General features: G+C 42.8%; 1 protein-coding gene across 2 annotated transcripts in view; it reads left to right on the top strand.

Annotated features, from left to right (window-relative positions):
* LOC143764684 (uncharacterized) overlaps nt 1-9,360 on the top strand; it is a 29,458-nt gene extending 20,098 nt beyond the window's left edge. The window contains exon 7 of one of the 2 annotated variants that reach the window (XM_077250515.1): nt 6,127-9,360. In XM_077250515.1, coding sequence (XP_077106630.1) covers nt 6,127-7,553 — 1,427 coding nt within the window. In that variant the 3' untranslated portion in view covers nt 7,554-9,360. Of the gene's footprint in view, nt 1-6,123 lie in introns of both variants that reach the window. The other variant, XM_077250514.1, reaches the window with a different exon arrangement.
* The last annotated feature ends 14,391 nt before the right edge of the window (nt 9,361-23,751 follow it).

Raw genomic sequence — 23,751 nt, 5'->3', positions numbered from 1 at the left:
GAGAGGAAGGTCCTACTGATAGGGAAATGGGGGATGGTCACCACCTGAGCTCAAACCTGAGCCTGTCCCTGCACTCCCCTAATGCCCTAAGTGGGTCCCCCCACCGCCGTCAGGAACCTCATCCCTCGCTGTCACCTAGCACTGCCCTGGCTACTGTAGATAGTATCACACAGGGGACAGTGACAAACACGAAAGGGATGAGGAGAAAACACACTTAGCTTCCAGACTCCACTGCCAAGCTCCACACCGCAGATGACTCAGAAGCCGGACTCCAAACTCCAGAAACAGCAGACACCAGAGAGCTGCCACTGCAAGGCTGGTCTTCATACAGAAGCTATAACCAACAGTCAGCTGATGCATCAGGTGTCCATTCAAAGGATGGTGGAAGTGGTCACCACTTACGTCAGCTGACCCAGCAACTCTGCAACTGCAGAAGATTGCCAGCGAGGGGAAAACTGACATTAACCGCTGCTTGCCTGAAAGGAAAAAAGCTACATTTAAAACAGAGTGGAACCAGAGCTGCCACGAATCCAAAAATGGATTGTGACAAAAAGGAGTGATCTCACTGTACTAAATCATTGCATGCCTGTTTCCATCTTGCAGCGTGCCGTATCCAAAGCTGCTGAACTGCAGAGAAATCCACCAAAATGTACAAAATAGGAAGGCAACTCTGATTAAAAAATCTTCAAAACTTTATTTCATATAAAAAGGGAAGAGTAAAATTTCCACATGTTGGCAATAGAACACTGTGACGCGTTCCTATTTTGGTAGTTTAAAAAATAGTTTAAATTGCCACAAGCCACCGAGCCCCGTAATTACTCAAGATGGGTTTTGCCACCAGTTACTCATTTTTATTTTCTAAGGAAGCATACTGTTCCACTTGATCATTTCAGTAGATCTGTTATTGTTTATAGCCACAGTTTTGCCAATCACACTTTAACCCCTCTACATGTATCTGGACTTACACAGACACCCTTAGGCTTGGGCCATTTTGTTACCCGCTGCTCTGTGGTGTGAGCTCGGAAGAATAGTCAGGTAGCCGGACCATAACCATTAGGGCAGAGAAAATGGAAAATCAGAAGACACAAGAGTGGTCAGTAAACGGACCGGAGTCACAACAGGAATTAAATACACAAGGTGAGAGCTGAGCACAGAGGACTGAACCAGAGGAGAACAGGGCTGTATCTGGCAGCTTCCAGCAATATGCTTCTAGCTTTAGTAGGGTGTGCTGCCCTACAATTTGCTGAAGTAGGGATCAGAATACTTCAGCTCAACAGCACACACACTCATTCTGTCAGACTGGATGTTACTACTGGTCACAGGCACCCTAATCTTAGAGGCTGGACAGAACCTGCGCTGTCCAGAACTTCTGGTTTTGACATATCCTCCATCTCCAGCGGTGCCTGCAGAATGAATAAGGTGGCTCCTGGTGACATAAGCCAATGTCATAGAAGCAGATCCCCGAGAAAATGGATCACACCATATGCAGAAGACTTAATATGGCAAAATGGTAGAAAATTAGAGCATTAGAAATCCCCATAAAGTGACTCCATTTTGGAAATTATAACCCTCTGCAAATTAGTCTTTAGAGGTAGGGACTATTTTGACTCCACAGCCACTTTCTGAAAATTAGCACGCAGTGGATGTTGCAAAGTGAAAATTGCACATTTGCTATTTTATTACCCAACACATAGTGCCCAGATTGTGCTCCAGGAAACACAAACCATAAATTAAGCGGGTTTTTCTTACTATGGTAATGCCAAATACATAGATACTAAATGTGGTTTGTGTACACTGCAAGGCTTAGAAGTGAGGGAGATATTTGACTTTGGGACAGCAGATATTGCTGTATTGGTTTATGGAAGCCATGTTGGTTTTCAAGAGCCTTTGAGCCACTAATAATGTGGAAACCTGTTTATCCACTGACCAATGATGGACCTTATTGAGGACTTGTTTTTTAGGAGATGAGTAGAAGTTTTTATTAGTATTATTTTTGACTACATAACATGATTTGGTTGCTTTTTATTACACATTTAGGAGGCAGAATGAACAAACAATTTAACACTAGGCTCTACTGGTTCACCCTATGAGGTTTTCTATTAGACATTGAACTGTCATTCTATTGGTGAATAATTAAATTTTTTTACATAACTTACAATTTTTACAGACCGTTTAACCCCTTTCTGTCCTCAGACGGAATAGTACATGCGAGGACAGAACCCCCGCTTTGATGCGGCCTCCAGCGGTGAGCCCACATCAAAGCTGGGACATGTCAGTTGTTTTGTACAGCTGACATGTTCCCGCAATAGCGGCGTGTGGAATCGCCATCCACCCGCCGCTATTAACTAGTTAAATGCCGCTGTCAAACTCTGACAGCGGCATTTAACTAGCACTTCCGGCCATCGGGCCAGAAATGCGCGCATCGCTGAGCCCCGTCACATGATCAGGGGTCAGCGATGTATCGGCATGACAACCAGAGGTCTCTTGAAGGCCTCTATGGTTGTTGATGCCAGATTGCTGAGAGTGCCACCCTGTGGTCGGCATTCATAGCAACGCTGTAATTTAGCTACATAGGAGCGATCTGAGTATCGCTCCTATGCAGTAGAGCCGATCAGGCTATGCCAGGTTCTAGCCTCCAATGAAGGCTATTGAAGCATGGCAAAAGTTTAAAAAAATATGAAAAAAAAAAATAAGTTTAAGTCACCTCCCTTTCGCCCCATTCAAAAAAAAAAAAATCAAACCTACACATATTTGGTATCGCTGCGTTCAGAATCGCCAGATCCATCAATCAAAAAAAAAGAATTAACTTGATCACTAAAAGATGTAGAGAAAAAAATTCGAAACACCAGAATTACGTTTTTTTGGTGGCCGGGACATTGCATTAAAATGCAATAACGGTCGATCAAAAAAAGTATCTGCACCAAAAGGGTATCATTAAAAATGTCAGTTCGGCACGCAAAAAAAGCCCTCACTCGACCCAAGATCACGAAAAATGGAAACGCTACAAGTAACGGAAAATTGCGCAATTTATTTTTTTTCGCAAAGTTTGGATTTTTTTTTTACCACTTAGATAAAAAATAACCTACACATTTTTGGTGTCTACGAACTCGTAATGACCAGGATAATCATAATGGCAGGTCAGTTTTAGCATTTAGTGAACCTATTAAAAAAGCCAAGCAAAAAACAAGTGTGGGATTGCACTTTTTTTGCAATTTTATGACACTTGGAATTTTTTTCTCGTTTTCTAGTACACAACATGGTAAAACCAATAGTGTCAGTCAGGGCCGTATTTAGGGTTTCTGCTGCCCTAGGCACTTTTAGTGCTGCCTCCCCCTTTGGTGAGTATGACACTATCGGCAGTGACTTTAGCAAGAATCGCTGATGTGAAAGTCGCCTTTTGCAGCAGATCCGTCAGTTTTTCTGCATGTGCCGCATAACGGATCACTTACAGCAACGTTCGGCCTCATTCATTCCCTATGGGATTTGCGGCACTTGCCATGATCTGGCAAATGCGGTACCATACCTTTTGAAGAAGGGAAGGAGGTATAAAGTGTGCTACGCGCGCCGTGGCAAATTTTAGGCCACGCCTCTGACCACACCATTTCACAACTAGTCACACCCATATCCACGTCCCAACCACAGCCATTTAGCACTGCTGATCACACTTTTATATACAATAATTATAAACGAAACAATATGGCCACAGTGCTCCATACTGTATAATGGCCACACATGATGCTCTATTCTTTATAATGGCCACACATGATGCTCCATACTGTATAATGGCCACAAATGATGCTCAATACTGTATAATGGCCACACGTGATGCTCCATACTGTATAACGGCCACACATGATGCTCAATACTGTATAATGGCCACACATGATGCTCAATACTGTATAACGGCCACACATGATGCTCCATACTGTATAATGGCCACACAGTGCTCCATACTGTATAATGACCACACATGATTCTCAATACTGTATAATGACCGCACATGATGCTCCATACTGTATAATGGCCCCACATGATTCTCCATACTGTATAATGACCACACATGATGCTCCATACTGTATAATGGCCACACAGTGCCCCATACTGTATAATGGCCACACATAATGCTCCATACTGTATAATGGCCACAATATGCTCCATACTGTATAATGACCGCACATGATGCTCCATACTGTATAATGGCCACACAGTGCTCCATACTGTATAATGACCACACATGATGCTCCATACTGAATAATGACCGCACATGATGCTGCATACTGCATAATGACCCCACATGATGCTCAATACTGTATTATGGCCACACAGTGCTCCATACTGTATAATGACCCCCCTCCTGTATGCATGGCTCATATTCCCCCCTGTATGCATGGCTCATATTCCCCCCGTATGCATGGCTCATATTCCCCCCCCCCCGTATGCATGGCTCATACTCCCCCCTCCCCCCACTGTATGCATGGCTCATACTCTTCCCCCCCCCCCCTGTATGCATGGCCTATATTCACCCCCCCTGTATGCATGGCTCATATTCCACCTCCCCCTGTATGCATGGCTCATCTCTCCACCCCCCTGTATGCATGGCTCATCTCTCCACCCCCCCCCCCCCCGTATGCATGGCTCATAATTCCCCCCCCCCCTGTATGTATGGCTGATGGCTCATATTCCCCCGTATGCATGGCTCATAATTCCCCCCTCCCGTATGTATGGCTGATGGCTCATATTCCCCCGTATGCATGGCTCATAATTCCCCCCCCCCCCTGTATGTATGGCTGATGGCTCATAGTCCCCTGTATGCATGGCTCATAATTCCCCCCCCCCTGTATGCATGGCTGATGCCTCATATTCCCCCGTATGCATGGCTCATAATTCCCCCCCCCCCGTATGTATGGCTGATGGCTCATATTCCCCTGTATGCATGGCTCATAATTTCCCCCCCCCCCTGTATGCATGGCTGATGGCTCATAATTCCCCCCCCCCGTATGCATGGCTGATGGCTCATATTCCCCTGTATGCATGGCTCATATTCCCCCCCCGTATGCATGTCTCATATTCCCCCCCCCCCCCACTGTATGCATGGCTCATACTCTTCCCCCCCCCCCTGTATGCATGGCTTATATTCACCCCCCCTGTATGCATGGCTCATATTCCACCTCCCCCTGTATGCATGGCTCATCTCTCCACCCCCCTGTATGCATGGCTCATCTCTCCACCCCCCCCCCCGTATGCATGGCTCATAATTCCCCCCCCCCCTGTATGTATGGCTGATGGCTCATATTCCCCCGTATGCATGGCTCATAATTCCCCCCTCCCGTATGTATGGCTGATGGCTCATATTCCCCCGTATGCATGGCTCATAATTCCCCCCCCCCCCCTGTATGTATGGCTGATGGCTCATAGTCCCCTGTATGCATGGCTCATAATTCCCCCCCCCTGTATGCATGGCTGATGCCTCATATTCCCCCGTATGCATGGCTCATAATTCCCCCCCCCCCCCCGTATGTATGGCTGATGGCTCATATTCCCCTGTATGCATGGCTCATAATTCCCCCCCCCCCTGTATGCATGGCTGATGGCTCATAATTCCCCCCCCCCCCGTATGCATGGCTGATGGCTCATACTCCCCGGTATGCATGGCTCATCTCTCCACCCCCTCTCCTGCTCCTTCTCCCATCTTGCATGGCTCGGGCGGCTTACCTTCCTCCTTCATCCCCCCGCCCCCTGTCCCTCATACTCACCTGTCAGCTGTCCCACACACCGCGCGGCTGCGCCGACATCCTCCCTCTGGCTCTGTCCCGCCGCAGCGCCTTCTTCCTGAGTGAGCTCAGGTGCCGTCCCCCGCAATGTTGCCGCCCTAGGCACGTGCCCTCGAGTGCCTAGTGGCAAACACGGCCCTGGTGTCAGTCAAAAGTACAACTCGTCCCGCAAAAAATAAGCCCTTACATGGCCATATTGACAGAAAAATAAAAAAGTTTTGGCTCTGGGAAGAAGGGGAGGGAAAAACGCAAATCCGAACATAGCCGGGGTCATTAAGGGGTTAAGTAGAAATGCTCAAATATACAATTCAAGGACATTTTATTCAAAAATAATAATTGGTTTTATTCTTAGCAGATGATTGTACAACCGGACCAGAGGGACCTCTAACATCTTCAATTTTGATATCAGATGATCTTGAGATCCCACAGGATACAATTGAAGTGAATGCCAGTACTCCAGATATACCATCATCCCTTCACAGCAAAGATCTGTCATTTGATCCTTTAAATCTGGTACTGTCTTCATTATCAACTACTAAGGAAAATCAAAGTTACAAAATAAGCATTAAAAAACGAATTGCTCCTCAAGCAAAGAAGCCTTTTTCACGTTCAGAAAGTAGAAATAGTTTTTCCATCAAAAAGTCTTTTCTTAAACATCAAACAATTCAAACAGAAGAGAATAGATTTTCTTGTTTCAAGTGTAATAAATATTTTAACCAGAAATCAGATCTTGTTAGTCACCAGAAAACTCACACAGGGGAGAAGCCATTTTCATGTTCAGAATGTGGAAAATGTTTTTTATGGAAATCTCTTCTTGTCAGTCACCAGAGAACTCATACAGGGGAGAAGCCTTTTCCCTGTTCAGAATGTGGGAAACGTTTTAACCACAAATCGGGTCTTGTTATTCATCAAAGAACTCACACAGGGGAGAATCCATTTTCGTGTTCTGAATGTGGGAAATGCTTTAAGAAGAAATCAGTTTTGGTTAAGCACCAGAGAAAACACACAGGGGAAGAACCTTTTTCATGTTCAGAATGTGGGAAAGGTTTTATTCAGAAATCAGATCTTGCTATTCATCAAAGAGCTCACACAGGGGAGAAGCCTTTTTCGTGTTCAGAATGTGGGAAATGTTTTATCCAGAAATCAGATCTTGTTAAGCACCAGAGAATCCACACAGGGGAGAAGCCTTTTTTTTGTTCAGAATGTGGGAGGTATTTTGCACAGAAATCAAATTTTGTTACGCACCAGAAAATTCACACAGGGGAAAGCCCTTTTTCATGTTCAGAATGTGGGAAATGTATTAAATATAAATGGAATCTTATTATACACCAAAGAACTCACACCGGGGAGAAGCCCTTTTCTTGTTCAGAATGTGGGAAATGTTTTTACAATAAATCAGATTTTGTTAAGCACCAGAGAATCCACACGGGGGAGAAGCCTTTTTTTTGTTCAGAATGTGGAAGGTATTTTGCACGGAAATCAAATTTTGTTACGCACCAAAACATTCACACAGGGGAGAAGCCTTTTTCATGTTCAGAATGTGGAAAATGTTTTAGCCATAAATCATATCTTGTTAGACACCAGAGAACCCACACAGAGGAGAAGTCTTTTTCATGTTCAGAATGTGGGAAATGTTTTAGCCACAAATCATATCTTGTTAAACACCAGAGAACTCACACAGGGAAGAAGCCTTTTTCCTGTTCAGAATGTGGAAAATGTTTTGTGAAGAAATCATCTCTTCTTAGCCACCAGAGCAGTCACACAGGGGAGAAGCCTTTTTAATATTCTTAATGTGGGAAATGTTTTACTCGAAAATCAACTCTTAATAAACAACAGCTTAATAAACATCAGAGTGTCACGATTCCTCTGTTAATGTGTCATGGACAGCTCAGTCGTCCAATCTGATGCAGGGGTATACTGAGCTGTCAGTATTTTGCTGGACAGCGTACCCATTCCATCTCAGTCTAATAGGTGCTAAGTTTCTTTCAGGTGTCCCCTTTTCCAGATGATTACACAATTACTTAGCTAAGCAGTCAGTCTAAGACCTCTGACAGACGTAGCATCTGCTCAGTGGTTGGCCTTGTATTTCTGTGCTCTGTTGATCCTTTGCTGTCTGACCTTGGAACTCATTTTGACCATCCATCTGCCTAGCCCCTTTGCACTGATCTGCTCTCTTCTTGATATTCTGACCTCAGATCATGACTTGACTTCGCCTTTGTCTTTTCACTTTAGTTTGTCTAGGTGTTCTCTTGGTATCTGACCCCAGAATGTTTGACTACTCTGCTTCACAGCCTGTCTTTGAATGGTGACTAGCGTCACATTATGTCTGGCCTATACTGTTTTTCCCCCACCAATGGATCCAGTTTGTACACTCTGTGATCAGGTGGCGAATCTGACCCAGGTGGTCCTGGATCTGGCCAGGGAATACCAGAAGCTAGGATCTTCAGTCTTAGCTGCAGTGTTGGTCGCGGCCGGCCAGGTGCGACCAATCAGCGACACGAGATTTCCGTTACAGACGGAAATGGACCTTAGACGATTATATATGTATAGATTACACACTTTTCCTGATGCCAATCAGGGAGAGAGGAACTCCCAGATACATGTGTGTGATGTATTAAGTATTTTATATATGTCTTGAGACTCTTTTGACTATAAGCACTATGCACTTTATTCTGTATTTACCTATATGCAATATTGAACTGTGCCTCAAGCGGATGATATTACATTCTTTATCTTGGATGTAATACACGTGATATATTTATACCCAGGATATTGTCATCATACATGTTTCATCCAATGTATGTTTCTTTCTATCCTGTTTTTCAGTTTGCTCTTATCTCCTTAAAACATTTTAAAATTAGTATTTTCAATAAAGGCATTATTGATTCTTTAAGCTGTGTTGGGGGACTTTTGTTGCTAGTTTACAGACTCCATACATTACAGTAGGAATGGTGTTCCGTTCATCATAGGCCTTGTTGACCTCTCTCCCAATATAATGTTTATGGTTGTGGCCAAAAAGTTCATTTTTGATCTCCTCACTTCAAATTACCTTATTCCTGAAGTTTTGAGGCTTGTCTCTGTGCTGTTTTGCATATTGTGTGCGAGATACTTTGTGGCATTTGCACAGTAATGGCTTTCTTCTGGCGACTTGACCATGCAGCTCATTTTTCTTCAAATGCCTCCTTATTGTGCATCTTGAAACAGCCACACCACTAGTTTTCAGAGAGTCCTGTATTTCAGCTGTTGTTATTTGTGGCTTTTTCTTTGCATCCCGAACAATTTTCCTGGCAGTTGTGACATTTTTGTTGGTCTACCTGACCGTGGCTTTGGTTTTACAAAGCCCCTGATTTTTCATTTGGTAATCACAGTTTCAACGATGCTTACTGGTATTATCAATTCCTTGGATATCTTATTGTATCCCTTTCCTGTTTTATACAGTTCAACTACCTTTTCCAATAGATCCGTTGGCAATTCTTTTGCTTTGTCCATGACTCACTCCAGAAACATCAGTGGCTGGCTGAAAGATGCAAGAGTCTGTCTGGATCCCAGAAACTCACTCAGCTTTTATGCACACACACTGATTATAAGCAAACAGTTCACAGGTGAGGATGTTACCATTAGTAGCCATTCAAACGCATTTGTGTCAACTTCTGGGCATGTTATCAGGCCAAAATCACCAGAGTGTGTGAACTTTTGATAAGGGTCATTTGGATGCTTTGGGTTGTCATTAGGATTTAAAAAGATAAAACACAGTAGTTTGTCAATAAATGGCTTCACCCAACCACTAACATTGAGTGGAGAAAAAGTATTGGTTTTATCATTCATATGCTCTGAAAAAAGGCCAAGAAAGCAAAAATCCTGCTGGGGTCTGTAAACTTTTGAGCACAACTGTAATTACATATTGTTTGTAAGATAAATGAAATTGAAAAAAAAAATAGTAAAAAAGTACACATTTGTGGTAAGTTTTATCTAAAAATAAATATAGCGTGATGTCAAAATATCGGTGTGTATGTCGGGCTACAAGTCACAGGATCAAAGTATCGACACTGGTGTGAGTGATGTTGGCGTGCCACGGAGAAGAATGAATGAACCAGAGGATTAAAAAGAGGGGGGTAGGATGTATAGAACCATAAATTTATTAAGAAGTGGATTGCAGTGAATAAAAGTGTTTATCACATTGGAATGTTAAATTATTAATTATTAGATATTATATGCACATAATTTTTTTTAACATGAATGTGTAAGAGAAATAACATACTAACGGACTGGCCATAGAAATCACTAAGAGAATAGCGTGGGAACAAATCTATGCTGCGCGGAAAGTTCCTCTGGTAAACTTAGATGAGCTGAGCATTCGGGGATAAGCCAGTTGCTAGAGAGAGAGGCTGGGTGAAATCATGGTGTATAAAAGCCTCCATAGAAGCCGTGAAAAAGGAATAAAGAAGAAATCTTCAAAACCTGCTCTAGGACCCAATATGTAAATCCAGGATTGAACAAACAATCACAGATTTCCTGGCTGACCACGAGGTAGACACCACGTCCCCCACTGTGAAATGGGAGGCTTTGAAAAGCGTAATAAGAGGCGTCCTCATCTCTCATGGCGCTCGGTTGAAAAAAGAAAGGGCGGCGGAAATATATAACCTAACAGAGCAAATCCACCAACTAGAAAACAAACACAAACGAAACCTTGAGACCAGCACATTTGCTCGGCTCTCGTCGGCCAGGCAGAAACTGCTAACTATTATAGACCAAAAATCCAAATGCCTCAGAGAGAGACTCAAAAGCCGATTCTACCAACTTGGCAATAAAAGTGGTAGGCTCTTAGCCAGAGCTCCCTTCAACGCAATCCCAATACCTACATTCCTTTTATCAAAAACAAACGGGAAAAAAGTGTTTAACACCAGAGATATTCTTTCTAACTTCAGCGATTATTATAAATCTCTATATAACAGCGGGACACTATAAAGACACACCACTACATTCTTTCCGTAACAAAATCAAATCATACTTACAGAAACATAAATTACCCATATTACCTGAAGGTGATCTACTCGATCTTGAAAGGGAATTTTCAGTGGAGGAAGTATCTGAAACCATTAGCGCCTTAAAACAAGGAAAGAGCCCGGGCCCCGACGGGTTCTCAGCAGGCTTCTACAAGTCGTTCAACACGCTGCTCAGTCCAATATTCCTGAAAGCTTGTAACTCTGTCTCTCTTGGAGGTTCTTTCCCTACACAGGCACTCACTGCTCACATAACAGTTCTCCCCAAGCCTGGTAAAGACCCTTCTACGTGTGATAATTACCGCCCGATCTCTCTGATAAATCTAGATATTAAAATACATGCAAAAATGTTAGCAAATAGATTAAGTCCCCTCTTACCAAAATTAATAAACCAGGATCAGGTGGGCTTTATCCCAGGACGAGAGGCGAGAGACAACACGATCAGAACTATCTCTCTACTTGACAGGGCGGAGAGGGAGGGGCACCCACTATATATTATGTCAATCGGTGCTGAAAAAGCTTTTGACCGGGTCCACTGGGAATTCATTTTTCAGACTCTAGAGGAAATTGGCCTAAAAGAAAACATGCTGAGCAGGATCTCCGCTTTGTATTCCTCTCCTAGTGCCCAGGTCAAGGTAAACGGCGCATTATCGGATATGTTCCCGATCAGGAATGGTACAAGGCAGGGGTGCCCACTATCTCCCCTCTTATATATCCTAACAATGGAGCACTTGGCCGTGGCCCTGAGAAATGACCCCTCAATTAATGGTATAAAATTACGCCCTGAAGAACATAAGCTAGCACTTTTTGCGGATGACATTCTCCTATATATCACGTCTCCCTCCACGAGCCTACCAAACGTTATTTTGGAACTACATAAATTTGGTCTTCTAAGTAATTTTAAAATAAACTCCCACAAATCCGAAATCCTAAACATTTCACTTCAACTCCCCTTGGTTGACCAATTAAGGACGGCCTTTCCATTTAAATGGCGCTTTGACTTCCTCACCTACTTGGGTATCAAAATTACAAACAAAACGTCTAAACTGTTTGGGGCCAACTTTGCGCCAACCCTACAAAAAACAAACTCGGATTTAGAGAGGTGGCACAGGCTCCAACTGTCTTGGCTGGGTAGGATCAATGCAGTCAAGATGGACCTCCTGCCTCGTCTCTTATACTTTTTTCAAACAATTCCCCTATACCTACCAGCTTCCTTCTTTTCCCGCCTCAAACAAATAATTACCCGTTTTATTTGGTCTCATAGTCGGGCGCGTATCTCATATACGATATTAAGTAGATCTAAACTGACAGGTGGATTGGGCCTCCCGGATCTTGCGATCTATAGTTATGCATCAATAGGAACATGTATCCCGGACCTTTATCACAGTAAAAATAGTAAAAAGTGGGTAAACTTAGAAAACGATCTTAATGGATGCGACTCCCAGGTTGTTCTTTGGACGGGAGGTAAGGGGTTGGGGTCAGGCGTCTACATACCCTTCCTCACACGAAACATATTGCTCCTTATCAAAAACAGAAACAAAGACCTTCAGATTACAACTATCCCGGGCCCCCTGATTCCAATCTATGATAATCCTGCTTTTCCGGCGGGGCTAAATAAAGAGGTATATCTAAACAAGAGAAAAGAATCCAAACCCATCATTCACGATTATTTAAAGGATACCGGGATGAAGTCCCTTCGGGAATTATTCCCAGAGGAAGAAACACACTCTGTTGATTGGTTCTTCTATGGACAACTAAAAAGCTATATCCACACAATCTCTAAACAAACCAATATTAGCAGGCCACTAACTTCCTTTGAGATGCTTTGCGTATCAATAAACCCTCCGGATCATACCGTTTCACTGCTGTATAAAATCTTCCAAGAGGGGAGGGCTCCGCTGCAGGGTTGGCCAATGTTTTTCTCAAAATGGGAGGGTGACCTGAGAAGACCCTTGTGGGGAAAAATTCTTCTCTTCTCGTCCAGATCGTCATTATACGCAGTATCACAGGAGAGGAGCTATAGGATCCTAGCAAGATGGTATAGATGCCCCTCCATGGTGCATGCAGTGTTCCCCACGACCCCTGACACCTGTTGGAGATGCTTAAAGGGAACCTGTCACCCCGGTTTTTCATTCGGAGATAAAAATACCGCTACATAGGGCATGAGCTGTGCTTTACAAAAGTGTTTTTTTTCTACCCTGATTCCCCACCTAAGCTGCTGAAATTGCTTACCAAAGTCGCCGTTTTCGCTTGTCAATCATGCTGGTCTGGTCATAGGGGCGTGGTGACAAAGCTGTTTCTTCCCCCAGATCTTGCTTAGGTTTCCGTTGGTGGCATAGTGGTTTGCGACTGCGCAGGTGATGAAAAACAGCGCGCTCTGCGCTATATCCCTGGTGATCGTGGGGGCGGCCATCTTCCTGTGGCCGCGCATGCGCAGTTGGAGCGCTCTGCTGCCTGGGGCTTCAGGAAAATGCCGCGGGCTGCCGAGCGTGCGCAGATGGAGATCGCAGCGGCCATTTTCCTGAAGCCGAGATGCAAACTCTGCTTCAGGAAAATGGCCGCCGCGATCCCCATCTGTGCACGCGCGGCATCCCGTGGCCATTTTCCTGACGGAAACCTAAGCAAGATCTGGGGGAAGAAACAACTTTGTCACCACGCCCCTATGCCCAGACCAGCATGATTGACAAGCGAAAACGGCGACTTTGGTAAGTAATTTCGGCAGCTTAGGTCGGGAATCAGGGTAGAAAAAAAACACTTTTGTAAAGCACAGCTCATGCCCTATGTAGCGGTATTTTTATCTCCGAGTGAAAAACCAGGGTGACAGGTTCCCTTTAAAGGAAATAGGCTCTTACATACATATTTGGTGGGACTGCCCTCCCATAAGGGATCTGTGGTTGGCTGTCTTTGAACTTCATAATAGGATGTCTATCACACAGATCCAACCTTCAGCAAGTCTAGCATTGTTGAGGAAAATGGCCGCCGCGATATCCATCTGCGCACGCGCGGCATCCCGCGGCCATTTTCCTGAAGCCGCGGCCAGCAGAGCGCCTCTTCTGCGCACGCGCGGCCAAAGGAAGATGGCCGCGCCCACCGATCACCAATGAAATAACGAACAGCGCGCTCTTTTAAATCCCCTGGCAGAGGATTCGGGACCTTGGGCATGCGCACACCACTACGCCACCAACGGAAAACTACGCAAAATCTGGGGGAAAATAACACGCCCTTTTGACCAGACCAGCCTGATTGACAGGCGAAAACGACTACTTTGGTAACGTATTTCGGCAGCATAGGTGGGGAATCGGGGTCCACAAAATACACTATTGTAATGCACAGCTCAGGCCCTATTTAACAGTATTTTTATCTCATACCGAAAAAACGGGGTGACAGGTTCCCTTTAATAACATCTATAGAATGGAGCAGCTTATAAGTCAGTCCTCAGGCAATGTAGAAAAAGCTTACAACACATGGGCTCCCTGGATTGCTTTCAGGGAAGCCCCTGAACTTGATCTCTGGCTTTCCGGAACCTGATGTATCATGTAGCTCACTCTTGCGTACTCTCGGGCCGTTTCTCGGCCTGCGCCCTGTCCGCTGGAGCAGGATGGCGGCCTTACTCCCTTCCTGCATTCCCCATACCCCCATCCATCCCTCTCCTCTTCTTTCTACTCCCTTTTCTTTCCCTTATCTTGCTTTCTTTGTCTTCCTCATATCCAGTTTGATTGTATATTGTACTTTTGAATGATTACAAAGAAATTCAATAATGGTTATCGTTTATCCCTGCTGTTAACACTTCATAATTTCGGGATAACTAACAACATTATTAACAAGAAAGTTAAATCATAAGACTTAAATGTTGTAACAATGTTTCACTTGATTAACTTGTAACCTCTGCCTATTATTGCACAGATTTACTAGTTTGTATTATTCATCATTCTTTATTGCTGTGACCAATAAAATTGATTTATACAAAGAAGAAATCTTCAAGCAAAATAAGTGGCAAAGCAAAAAATGAAGCGGGAGTGAATTGAATTCCCACCCGAAATAACAAATTGAGGTAACCTATTATTGTGCAAATATTAAGTGATTATACCATACACAAAATATAATTATTCAAAATATGTAAGAAATATATATCTGATAAAAATGGTGATTGATAAAAATCAAGCATAACATGGAAAAACAGTCATTCAGCAAGATAGTATATGAATAAGCGGTAGTTTCTATACACGAGTAATTTATTAGATGAAATATTAAAAGGATTTTTATAAAAACACATCCGTGATCTCATTTAGACCCTTAGGTTTTAACCCCTTTCCGACATCGGGTGTAACAGTAAGGCTAGGTTCCCATTGCGTTAATGGGATAGCGCTAACGGACAGCGTTGCACGGCGAAAATGTCGCAATTAACGCCGTGCAGCGCGTCCGTTAGCGCTCCCATTGCCGGCAATGATAGAGCGCATTGCTAGCGCGTGTCATTTTCGGCACGCGCTAGCGATGTGCCGGTCTTTTGTAGCGCGCCTCGGACGCTGCTTGCAGCGTCCGCGGCGCGCCAGAGGTCCGTTCCCCGCTCTCGCAGATCGGGGATCTGCGAGAGCGGGGACGTTAACGCGACCCCTGAACGCGGCCCCAAAAAAGACATTGCGTTAGCGCAATCCACTAGCGCTCGCGCTAAACGGATTGCACTAACGCAATCTGAACCTAGCCTAAGCCGATGTCATACTCCCCGTTTGGTGCGGGCTCCGGCGATGATCATCACCTGTAGTTAGCAGATCTGATCAAAGTACTGCAGCTTCTTGTCTCCCATGGAGACTATTGAAGCATGCAAAAGTAAATACAAAGTTTAAAAATATTCAAAAAAATAAATTTATAAAAGTTCAAATCACCCCCCTTTTGCTCCATTCAAAATAAAACAATAAAAAAAATCTAATATACACATATTTCATATTGCTGCGTTCAGAATCGGCCAATCAATATATAAGAAAAATTAACCCCATTGTTAAACGGCGTAACGAAAAAAAAAGGCAAAACACCAGAATTACGTTTTTTAGGTCGCTGCAACATTGCATTAAAATGCAATAACTGGCGATCAAAAGATCATCTGTGCACCAAAATGGTATAATTAAAAACGTCCCCTCGGCGTGCAAAAAATAAGCCCTCCCCCAGATCAAGAAAAATGGAGACGCTACAGGTATCGTAAAAAAATTTTTTAAATCAAACTTTGGAATTTTTTTATTCACCACTTAAAAAAAAAAAAAAAAAAAAAAAAAACCCTCTACATGTTTGGTGTCAATGAACTGTTAATGACCTGGAGAATCATAATGGCAGATCAGTTTTAGCATTTAATGAACATGGTAAAAAAATAAAAAAAACTGTGGGATTGCATTTTTTTGCAATTTCACTGCACTTGGAATTTTTCCCGTTTTCCAGTCGACGATCTGTTAAAACCAATGGTGTTGTTCAAAAGTACAAATCGTCCCGCAAAAATACTAGCCCTCACATGGCAATTTTGCCCAAAAAGTAAAAAGTTATGGCTCTGGGAAGGAGGGGAGCAAAAAACGAAAATGCAAAAACAAAAATACCTCTAGTAAGGTGTTCAACTTGTAAATTCAAAAGATTTCTATTCATACAATTTTGAGTCAATAACAGGACAAACTCAATAAGGCTGATCCGGATCATATTGTCGTCTTTATTATTGAGACTACAATGGCAGGATAATCCATGGTGAACTAAGTCTTTTCTTATATTCAGTCTGTGAGAATTCAGTCTTGTGCAGTGGTGGTACTGTGTGACCCACATATAGTTTGCCACATGGACATTCCATCATATAAATTACAAAATTAGTTAAGCAAGTCAAATGTTTAATTGGAAACGTGGCATTTAGACTCCTGGATGTCATGAACTTGCATCCATGGCAAGACATGGATAGACAGCAGAGACAGTTTGTATTACTGCATGTTGCATGATAGAATATCCCTGTCTGAAGAGTTATTCGCAGGAGATTTTAACCTACTAAGCGCTATAATGTTCTTAACTGTGGGAGCTATTCGAAAGGAGAGGGCTGGATTTTTTTTGGGAAAATGCTCATCATGAATAGGATCATTCAATAATATTTGCCAGTGTTCAACCAAAATTTCCCTTATTTCTTTGTGAGGTATATTGTAAGTTGTGATGAAATTAAATTTATATTTTGTCTGAGGAATGTTTTCCTTATGGGTTTAAAGGAAAGTTTTTTTTAATCATGTTTCTTGCTGTTGCGGGAAAACCCGTTTAATAAGTTTGTTGGGGTATTTTTGATGATGAAATCTCTTAAAATCAGAGTCTAGTGAACGGTTTTTCCTAATTCTTCTGAACTTATTCTGTGGAACAGTGTTGAATCATTTATTATAATGACTACAGTTATAATGAATGTAACTTTTCGGAATCTTTTTTCTTTTAAAGTTTTGGACTCAATTGGTTCATTCAAAACAAAAAGTGTAATGTCCAGAAAACCTATAAACTGTGTGTTAATGGTAGGAGAAAATGAAAGACCCAAATTGTTCTTATTGATTTCTTAAAGAAATGACTGGATGTCTTTTTTAGAGTCATCCCAAATAAGGAAGAGATTATCAATATATCTTTTATATATGATATTGTCTTTAAAAATACTTTGGTGTATATATATAGTTCTTCAAAGATACCATAAAAAGGTTTACATGGGTGCGATTTTTGACCCCATCGCAGTCCCATGTACTTGATATGTTTGGCCCTAAAAGGTGAAGAAATTATTAAGAATAAGAGAGAGACCATCATGTATGACCTGTTTCTGGCATGAGGGAAGTCAATTGTCACTTTCAAGGTAATTTTCAAAATATAAAAGGTTTTTCAGTTATAGATTTAAAGTCATGTAGTACCAGATCATTGAATGTATTTAAGGCTGGTTTCACATTTAAGTTTTTTGCCGCTGCGTTTTAGCGTTTTATATTTAACATTAAAAACGCATGCGTTTTTTTTTTATTCATTTTGCCGCGTTTGACGACGCATGCGTCGTTTCTATGCTTGCGTTTTGTTGCAGAAATGCAACATGTAGTAATTTCTAGAGGCGTTTTTTTGCCGCAAAAAAACGCATTGCTATGTAAACGCATGCGTTTTTAAGCACATGCTTTTGGTTGCGTTTTAAACGCATGCGTTTCAATAGAAAAAAACAAGAATACACACTGATAAGCCACCCCCCACCATCAAGGTGATAAAGGGATCCTAACCCTACCCTTAACCCTAACCCTAGGGATCCTAACCCTAACCCTAGGGATCCTAACCCTAACCCCAACCCTAGCTATTTCTATTTATAGTGGGTTTTCTAGATGATTTTGATGATTGGCAGCTGTCATACACTTCTCAGCATGCGTTTCAAAAACGCAAACGCAGGAAAAAACGCATGTAAATGGGTCAAAACGCCGCATTTTTTTTTACCGCATGAGAAAACGCATGCGTCTAAAAAACACAGCGTTTGCACACGTTTACATGCTTTTTTTGACCACCTGCGTTTGCGTTTTAAACGCTGCGTTTTTAAACGCAAATGTGAAACTAGCCTTAATGATATCCGTTATTTTTGGTAGCATAGAATTAGATTTTGATCTCACCCCTAAGAAATGACCATTGTATCTTGCATCTTTAGTGCCCTTGCCTCCCCCATTCTTATCTCTTGTTGCACCAATGTTCCATACAGGCATCGTCTTGCGGAGACCCCTTCCACAGGCTCAGGTTGTATAGGCTCTCTTCTTGTGCCTCCCCACACGGGGATTTGCCCCACGTATATGGCATAAGCCTATCCTGATATGTGCAAGCCTTTTCTGACCTATATGCTGTAACAGTGGGTTATTTCCTCTTTTCATAGCTTCATAGGCATTGCTCTATATGAGCTTCATATGTATTAAGCCTAGATGATATGAGCTATTTTCTTGGTTATGGAGCAGTGTTTTTCTTTATTGCTCAGCTGCATTATCTAGACAGCAGGACTATGTTATTTTTTGCATGTGTTGTGGATCAATATTGGCACCATACTTATATATGGCTTGATGTGGTTTTTTTTTTTTGTTATATAATTGGGGTGCGGCAAGGGCATGACCCTATTGTGGGTCAAGGTACAGCTTTGTTTGCGGTTTGCAATTTTAATTGATTTTAACTTTTGCAGTCTTGTATCGTTATTCAATAAAGTTTATTTTTTGTAAATCTTCCTTTGGTGATCCCTGTTGTTTGTATGCTACTTTTTCCTTTGTTTGAGATGACCATTGTACTTTGCATCAGTACAGGGAGTAGAGGGAACCCTATCCTTTTTGATGATGAAATATCATTTCAGGGTCATGTTTCTGAATAAGGACTAAGTCAAAGTCTTTGGGAAAAAAAGAATGGCAAAAGGGACTGCCTCTTGCTTAACAGAGAGGATTTTGCCCCTAGTATTTATTTAGATACCTTGAAAATATTAGATAGTTCCTTTATTTGAGTTTGGGAGAGGGTCCTGTCTTTCCCTTTTTCTTTTTTTTCTTTGGTGTTCTCTGGTTCCTCTCTTTGGATTTTTCTTTCCTGTGTATGGGTGAGAAATAAGCTTCTATCCAATTTTTCTTGGGAGAAACAGCTGAGGTAAGGAAGGAACCAAGGCATTGGTATTATCAACCGTAATTCTATTCATCTCGGTTGTGGAATTTTTGGTAGAGACCATATCAGGAGTAGTGCAAATAGATACAGAGAAGACAGGCTAAGGGAGCGCCAGGCTGGCGGTCAGGGGAGATGTTGATTGAGAAAGGTCCGATGCAGCTCCTGCCGGGTGCCTCAGTAGAGGAATAAACAGTGAGTTGCAGGATATTCCGGTCACATGGGAGCGCACAGGACACAGATGAAAGGATTAAAAGTTTCTTTGTTTATGGAAATCCACAACGCGTTTTGACGGAATAGCTCCGTCTTCATCAGGTGGCAGTTTTAATCCTTTCATCTGTGTCCTGTGCCCTCCCATGTGACCGGAGTATCCTGCAACTCACCATATCAGGAGTAGTGTCATATGTAGATACATCTAATAACGTTGCAGATATAGGTTTAGAGAAATCCGTAAGTGTGGGGATCTCAAAAACATTCATGGATTCATATTTTTAAGGGGGATTACAATCTGTGCTTTGTTGTTTAGAGGAATACAAGTTCCAAGCGAGGCTGCTGAGTGGAGCAAGGACTGCGTTTTAAGCGTGGGGCTGCAGATAAGTGCATAGTTAAACACAATATCATAGTTTGTGATAACTGTAATTTTTTGTATTTGTTTGGGGAATTTTCTGTGTTTGTTTGTGGACATTAGTTTTTTTTAACAGAATCTTGTGATTGGTCCATGTGATCAAGTCCCTGTGATTGAAAGTGCTTCTAGTAGCTTCTTACCTTGACAAGCCAGAGATGGTATGTCACTCTTCATAAGGAGAAACGTTACCCCTTAGACCCCAGTCCAAAGACTCTCACCTAGCCAAATTAGTTCTCATGCTTCGCACTGACGAGGGCCAAACAGCCCGAAACACCGTGTCTGCGAATTGAGATACTGATTTGGCTTTTATCCTAGGTCATATTGCACAACTCGTTAAAGGGTTGATTGTGACTTGTAGGATCGCTACTTCCAACAGGTGGCTATATAGAGATTAAGTCCTCTTTTTTTCAGAAGAAGCAATTTGCATCTAGTAGCTTCTAGAAGTCACACCTGAACTTTAAGCGAGGCTGCTGAGCGGAGCAGGGGCTGCAGTTTAAATGCGGGGCTGCAGATAAGTGTATAGTTAAAAACAATATCATAGTTTAACACAAGAAGGTACCGTATTTTCCGGCGTATAAGACGACTTTTTAACCCCTAAAAATTGTCCCAAAAGTCGGGGGTCGTCTTATACGCCGGGTACGGCGTGTGCAGGGAGCGATCCTGGATGTTCCCAGGGTCTGAAGGAGAGGAGACTCTCCTTCAGGCCCTGGGATCCATATTCATGTTAAAAATAAAGAATAAAAATAAAAAATATGTATATACTCACCCTTCCGAGAAGCCTGGCTCTCACCGGTGTAAGCGTCTGCCTCCGTTCCTAAGAATTGCAGAGCGTGAAGGACCTTCGATGACGTCACGGTCAGGTGACTGGTCACATGAGCGGTCACGGACCAATCACAGGCCAGTCACCTGACCGTGACGTCATCGAGGGTCCTTCATGCTCTGCAATTCTTAGGAACGGAGGCAGACGCTTACACCGGTGAGAGCCAGGCTTCTCGGAAGGGTGAGTATATACATATTTTTTATTTTTATTCTTTATTTTTAACATGAATATGGATCCCAGGGCCTGAAGGAGAGTCTCCTCTCCTTCAGACCCTGGGAACCACACGCTGTATAAGATGACTGGGCGTATAAGATGACCCCAGTCTTATACAGCGGGCATATCCCAAATTCCATATTTTATATGGAAAAGTTGGGGGTCGTCTTATACGCCCAGTCGTCTTATACACCAGAAAATACGGTAGTTTGAAATTTTCCTTACTAGCTCTCCATTTTTTTTCTGCTTTTATCTGTATTGTTTATCCCAATTTATTATGTATTCTATGGACAATTCCACCAGGTATGCATCTTGTGTGGTGTATTCGTGCCTTGAACAGCCGTTTAGGGATGAATATGTCTGCACCCATGCCAGAGAGTTACATGTTTGGAAGCCCAGGTAATGAATCTTAACTGTGCGGTTTACAACACTCAGGAGCATTGAAAACCTGGAGGAGTTTAGAGCTCTCTGAGCAAGCTCTGACTGTGGCCAGTGATAGGAGGGTGAACATGGGGAAGATCAGGACAGAGAAGTACGCAGCTGGGTAACAGAAGGGGTAGGGGGGAAAGTGTCAGGGAGTCCAGTCCTGATCTGGCACAACCTAGTAAATATACCTATTTGGCTGATATTAGGAATGCAGGTCCAGGATTGGGATCACTACAGCAGGACAATGCAACTAGGAAAATAATTGCTGTAGGAAGAAGGGAAATAGAAGTGCAGCAAAGGCCAGACAGATGTTGGTGGTAGGGGACTCTATAATTATGTGGAAAGACAGGGTCATCTGCCGCTGGGACCGTGAGTGCCGAACAGTGTGTTGTCTTCCGGGTACTCGGGTTTGGCATATTGTGGATCGGATAGACAGATTGCTGGGTGGGGCTTGGGAAACCCCAGTGGTCATGGTACACATTGTTACCAATGATAAAGTTAGAGTAAGGTGGAAGGTCCTTAAAAATAATTACAGGAAACTAGAAGAGAAGCTGAAGGCCAGGACCAAGGTGGTGTTTTCAGAAATACGGTCAGTAACTTGAGTGTCACTAGAATACAGTGGGAGCTTAGGGAGATAAATAAGTGGCTTAGAAATTGGTGAGGGAAGGAAGAGTTTGATTTCATGGAGAACTGGGCCTACTTCTGTCGGCTACAGGTTCTATGGTAGGGACGGGCTGCACCTTAATGGGAAGGGTGCAGCTGTGCTTGGGGAAAAAATGGTTAGACGGATTCTGTCACCTCATTTTTTGCATATAAGCTATGGCCACCGCCATTAAGGGTTTATCTACAGCATTTTGTAATACTGTAGATAAGCCCCCAATGTAACCTGAAAGATAAGAAAAACAAGTTAGATTATACTCACCCGGGGGCGGTCCGGGTCTGATGGGTGTCGCAGGTCCGGGTCCGGTGCCTCCCATCTTCATACGATGAAGTCCTCTTCCTTGCTTCTGTCGCGACTCCTGCGCAGACATAATTCTCTGCCCTGTTGAGGGCAGCGTAAAACACTGGAATGCGCAGGTGCCGGGCCTTTCTGACCTGCGATGCCCATCGGACCCGAACCGCCCCCGGGTGAGTATAATCTAACTTGTTTTTCTTAATTTTCAGGTTACATGGGGGCTTATCTACAGCATTACAGAATGCTGTAGATAAGCCCCTAATGGCGGTGGCCGCAGCTTATATGCGAAAAATGAGGTGACAGATTCCCTTTAAACTAGGATCTGGGGGAGGGATGGCAGTAGTTCTAGCAAGGGAATAGCTAGGGTGAGACAGGGGTTAATGAGGATTTAGGAGGGGTTGGGATCTGCAATGAAAGTAGTGAGCTGAGTAGGAATAACAAATGTGCTAATAGTATTAAATGTCTGCTGGCAAATGCAAGAAATCTCCCCCTAAAAAATTTAATGAACTGAAGATTCCTATGTCGGTCACAGAATACAATGTGGGGGGCATTACGGAAACCTGACTGGATGAAAGCCATGACTGGCTAACAAACGTACAGGGTTACACTACATTTAGAAAGGACAGGAAAGACAAAAAAAGGTGGAGGGTTGTGCATTTTCATTAAATCCAACTTAAGACCTGTGCTCAAGGATGAAATGCTGCCAAATTAAAAAGGCAGCATATAATAATCGGGTCCTTTTTGTGAGGAAATTTAACTACACAGATATTCAGTGGGACATAGAATCTTCTGGCTGTGCTAAAAGCTGCAAGTTCTTATCCACAGTTCAGACAATTACCTCTCTCAGCTGGTAGATGAACAGACCAGGGGAGCCATTTCACAGCAGGCTGCAAATAGGGCAGGATCACTTCTGGCTAAGATGACCCATGGGAAGAGGCCCATAGCATTTATCAATAGCCTGAGGGACCTCTTGTGGAAAACAACAAAATGATCCAAAAAAATAAATGAAACTTTTTGCAAATTTTATTCAACAGTTTATAAACAGGATGAAGAAGAGAGTGAACATTTTCTAAATACACTGACATTGCATTCCATAAATGATTCAGACATGGATACACTTAATGCTTTGACAAAGAAGAAGAGGCGGTTAGGACAATAAAGATATTAAAAAATAACAAAGCCCCGGACCCTGACAGACTTACGTGTGAGTTCTATAAATTATTAAATGAATATATTGCGCAAACCTTGGTAAAAGTGTTTTATCATATGTTACAAGAAAAGATTCTTCGAAAGTCAGGAAATATGGCATACATTAAGTT

This window comes from Ranitomeya variabilis, chromosome 4, assembly GCF_051348905.1.
Source record: "Ranitomeya variabilis isolate aRanVar5 chromosome 4, aRanVar5.hap1, whole genome shotgun sequence".
NCBI lineage: Eukaryota > Metazoa > Chordata > Amphibia > Anura > Dendrobatidae > Ranitomeya > Ranitomeya variabilis.
Note: the sequence above shows the minus strand (reverse complement) of the source record. Positions and strands in the feature narration are given on the sequence as shown.